The sequence below is a fragment of the Malus domestica genome, chromosome 05 (genome assembly GCF_042453785.1).
Source record: "Malus domestica chromosome 05, GDT2T_hap1".
In the NCBI taxonomy this organism is placed as follows: domain Eukaryota; kingdom Viridiplantae; phylum Streptophyta; class Magnoliopsida; order Rosales; family Rosaceae; genus Malus; species Malus domestica.
Window position 1 is genome coordinate 39,270,177 of NC_091665.1, and position 3,897 is coordinate 39,274,073.

Here is a 3,897-nt window from a genome sequence, read left to right on the forward strand (position 1 = left end):
TTCTTAAAAAAAAAAACTCATAATATTTTTTTAATATAAATTATAAAATAAACTAAAATATCCCATCCACCATAAACTATCAAAGATCCAAAATATCCGCAAGTGGCCCTCTACGAGGAATGTTGTCCTTGCATCACGGCGTGGGTTCAAAATTTGTTTGGTTCTATAATTTAACAAATCTATTGTTTTACAACAAAAAAAAATCCTAATTTGGAAGTGTAATTAAGGTGGTGGAATTGCTTTTGAAAGTGCATGGGGTTGTTTGCCAAAAAAAAAAAAAGTGCATGGGGTTTGTAATGGAAGGTTAGCTTGGCCCTAGATCTCACTAGGGTGGAAATTGTTGGAAATTTGTGGATTGGTACAAGTGACAAAATCAGGTGACAATTTCGATCATGATACATTTATTCCAATTCGAAATTTGCATGAATATAAAATTTGATGGGTACGTACAGAGGAACAATATTGTTCACATACTTTAAACACTAATTAAATTATAAATTATCTCATTTTGTTAAGTATAGTATTAGTTAAGGAATTATTATTGGCACTTTAAAAATTTAATTGTGCAATTCTCGTAATTTTTTTTTTCAAAATATAGAAAGTGCACAATTAAATTTTGGACTTTCAATAACAATTCTCTACTAGTTATTGCGTTATATATTATTTTTCAATCAATGTGCCTGCTAATCAATCGTATATCAACATGAACAGGACACACCTATAAATAACTAACCCGAACACAACCCGATTGCTAGCCTGGCCACAAATGTGGGATTATGTGGCTCCAAAAATAATTCATAACATAGAAATGCTAAAGAGACTCGTTTAAAGTGAAATTCTTCATGGACTTTCCGCCACCTCATAGTTTAACGTTAATTCTCATGTCAATTTTATAAAACATTGTGTAAAAAATATAAGATGACAGATGATCCTACTATTAAGAAAGTATCAGTTTTGAAATAATCTCCTTTAACATTTCTCTCCACTCCAAATCAATATCCAAATTTCACACCCACAAACCATTCTGGTGTTGGTGTCTCAGGAAGTTTTAGGGCAAACTGTGACAGCACATCGCCCCCAAAATTAGAAAAATCCCGAAACCCACAAAAACATTATCTATAATAATCCAAATTTGATTCCCCAAAATACCCCTACACATTCCCCAAACTTCACCGGACCCACCCTTTAAAATATACAATTCCCAAAGCCATTTTCCCCACTACCCGTTCCGCTCCATCCAATCGCGGCAAAACCAAAACCTATCACGGTAACATTTTCCCTCGCTTTCCCCTCCCATTTTCCCGGCAACCAAACAGGTCTCGAACCCCCAAGAATGAGAGAAATCCTCCACATCCAGGGAGGCCAGTGCGGCAACCAGATCGGCGCCAAGTTCTGGGAAGTGATCTGCGATGAGCACGGCATCGACAGCACCGGAAGGTACAACGGCGACTCCGAGCTCCAGCTCGAGCGAATCAATGTCTATTATAACGAGGCCACCGGAGGAAGGTACGTCCCACGTGCGGTGCTTATGGATCTGGAGCCTGGGACGATGGACGCGCTCAGATCCGGCCCGTTTGGGCAGATTTTCAGACCCGATAACTTCGTGTTCGGGCAGTCTGGGGCCGGGAACAATTGGGCTAAGGGGCATTATACGGAGGGCGCCGAGCTTATCGATTCCGTGCTCGATGTGGTGCGAAAAGAGGCTGAGAATTGCGATTGCTTGCAGGGTATGGTGAAAATTGAAAACCAAGATTTTGGGTTGAAATTGTTTTTTGGGTTTGTTTTGTTTATCTGATTTGATCGTGCTTTTGGTTTGAAATTGAATCTCAATTGTGTTTGTTAATTCGTTGATTGTTGTTAATATGATTGGATTGGATTGGATATGATATTGTGGTGCTTAATCATGTCTTATTTGGGTTAGCTTGATTGAATGTCTTGTTCTGTTTCCTATCTCTCAAATTATGGCTAATTTTTTTTGTAAATTAAGTTTTTATCCGTTGCGGTTAATCGCATTTTATTTAAATGTGGACACGTCGTTGACATCTGATCGATGTCACAAATATTTGGTCCACAAGTGCAGTTAAGCATAACGTAGAAGGAATGAACAAGAGCGGTTTTGATCGATATCTAGTGTTTCTTTTGAGTTTATAATTTGAATGGCTGATTGGTGTGAATGAAATGATTCAGCTTTGTAATGTTGGCCATGTGTTTTGAACAGGATTCCAAGTATGTCATTCTTTGGGTGGTGGCACCGGCTCTGGCATGGGAACTCTTCTTATTTCCAAGATCAGAGAGGAGTACCCGGATCGAATGATGTTGACATTTTCTGTCTTCCCATCCCCAAAGGTGTCTGACACGGTTGTGGAGCCATACAATGCCACCCTTTCCGTCCACCAGCTTGTTGAAAATGCTGATGAATGTATGGTTTTGGACAATGAGGCTCTGTATGATATCTGCTTCCGCACCCTCAAGCTATCCAACCCTACTTGTAAGTCCAAATCTTAGATATATGGCGGCTGACAAGTGACCGTGATTGTAGAGTTATATAATGATCTTTTTCTGTTTGATTGTATCTTAAGTAAAAAAGATTTTGATAAATCATAGACTGGCATCTTATACTGATATGATATGAGACGCATTTGTATGTGTTTGTGTGAATTCTTATGAGATTTTTAGAAGGAATGTCATGTGATCTCTTAACATTTTTTTTTGCACGGCTAATGCAGTTGGTGATCTTAATCACCTCATCTCTGCTACCATGAGCGGTGTCACATGTTGTCTTCGGTTCCCTGGACAGTTGAACTCTGACCTACGCAAGCTTGCAGTTAACCTTATCCCTTTCCCACGGCTGCACTTCTTTATGGTTGGGTTTGCACCCCTAACTTCAAGAGGATCACAGCAGTACCGTTCTCTGTCTGTGCCCGAATTGACCCAGCAGATGTGGGATGCCAAAAACATGATGTGTGCTGCTGATCCACGCCATGGACGTTACCTTACTGCATCTGCTGTGTTCCGTGGTAAGATGAGCACCAAAGAAGTTGATGAACAGATGATTAATGTCCAGAACAAGAACTCCTCATACTTTGTCGAGTGGATTCCCAATAATGTTAAGTCCAGCGTGTGTGACATCCCACCCAAGGGTCTGAAAATGGCATCCACTTTCATTGGGAATTCGACTTCAATTCAGGAAATGTTCAGGAGAGTTAGCGAGCAGTTCACAGCTATGTTCAGGCGAAAGGCTTTCTTGCATTGGTACACGGGAGAGGGAATGGATGAGATGGAGTTCACCGAGGCTGAGAGTAACATGAATGATCTGGTTGCTGAGTACCAGCAATACCAGGATGCAACTATCTACGAAGAGGAGTACGAAGGGGAGGAAGAGGAGGTTGGTGCTTGATGAATCGTGCCATGGTCGTGGTTTCTCAATTTGTGTAAACTCGTTATGTTTGTGGCTTAATTCGAAAAATTGATTGTTGCTCAGTCAATTTAGATTTGACATGGATGTATGGAATGTGGGAGGGGTCCTTGTATAAGAGATGGGTTTTGTAAAGACGCTTTTGTGTTGGATTTGAATGTTGTACCGAGTAAGGCATATAATGTCGAAACTTATATTTCAGTGATGGAATTTTCTGTCTTGCACCATATGCTTTTTGTATTTGTATTTGTTTTGGTAAAATGGAGCCGCCCAAATACCCATCGTTTCCTTTGCGTGCTATGAATTATATTCGAAGAAAGGGATGCAGTTTAATGTTTTAATTATAATATCGTATATGCATACCAATTTTTTTTTTCATGTTCCATACCGTTGAGTGGCCCGAAACATCAATTGTTTAAATTTTGCATATAATAATTATAAATTTAATTCTTACTTACAAAGAAAGCTAAATTTAGAGTATC

The 3,897-nt window shown here is 39.4% G+C and overlaps 1 protein-coding gene across 1 annotated transcript; it reads left to right on the plus strand.

The window, feature by feature from the left end:
• The first annotated feature begins 1,199 nt into the window (after window positions 1-1,199).
• Window positions 1,200-3,625, plus strand: LOC114824993 (tubulin beta-7 chain). Its single transcript, XM_029103036.2, has 3 exons — window positions 1,200-1,727; window positions 2,219-2,488; window positions 2,727-3,625. Exons 1-3 carry the CDS (start codon window positions 1,334-1,336, stop codon window positions 3,395-3,397), a joined length of 1,335 nt encoding a protein of 444 aa, XP_028958869.1. The 5' UTR covers window positions 1,200-1,333; the 3' UTR covers window positions 3,398-3,625.
• Window positions 3,626-3,897: the final 272 nt, after the last annotated feature.

Bases quoted from the DNA above. Each gene is read 5' to 3' on its own strand.
- LOC114824993 (XM_029103036.2), top strand. From the start codon at position 1,334: ATGAGAGAAATCCTCCACATCCAGGGAGGCCAGTGCGGCAACCAGATC. The intron at 1,728-2,218 runs GTATGGTGAAAA...TGTTTTGAACAG, and splicing joins GAATTGCGATTGCTTGCAGG to GATTCCAAGTATGTCATTCT. The intron at 2,489-2,726 runs GTAAGTCCAAAT...CGGCTAATGCAG, and splicing joins CAAGCTATCCAACCCTACTT to TTGGTGATCTTAATCACCTC.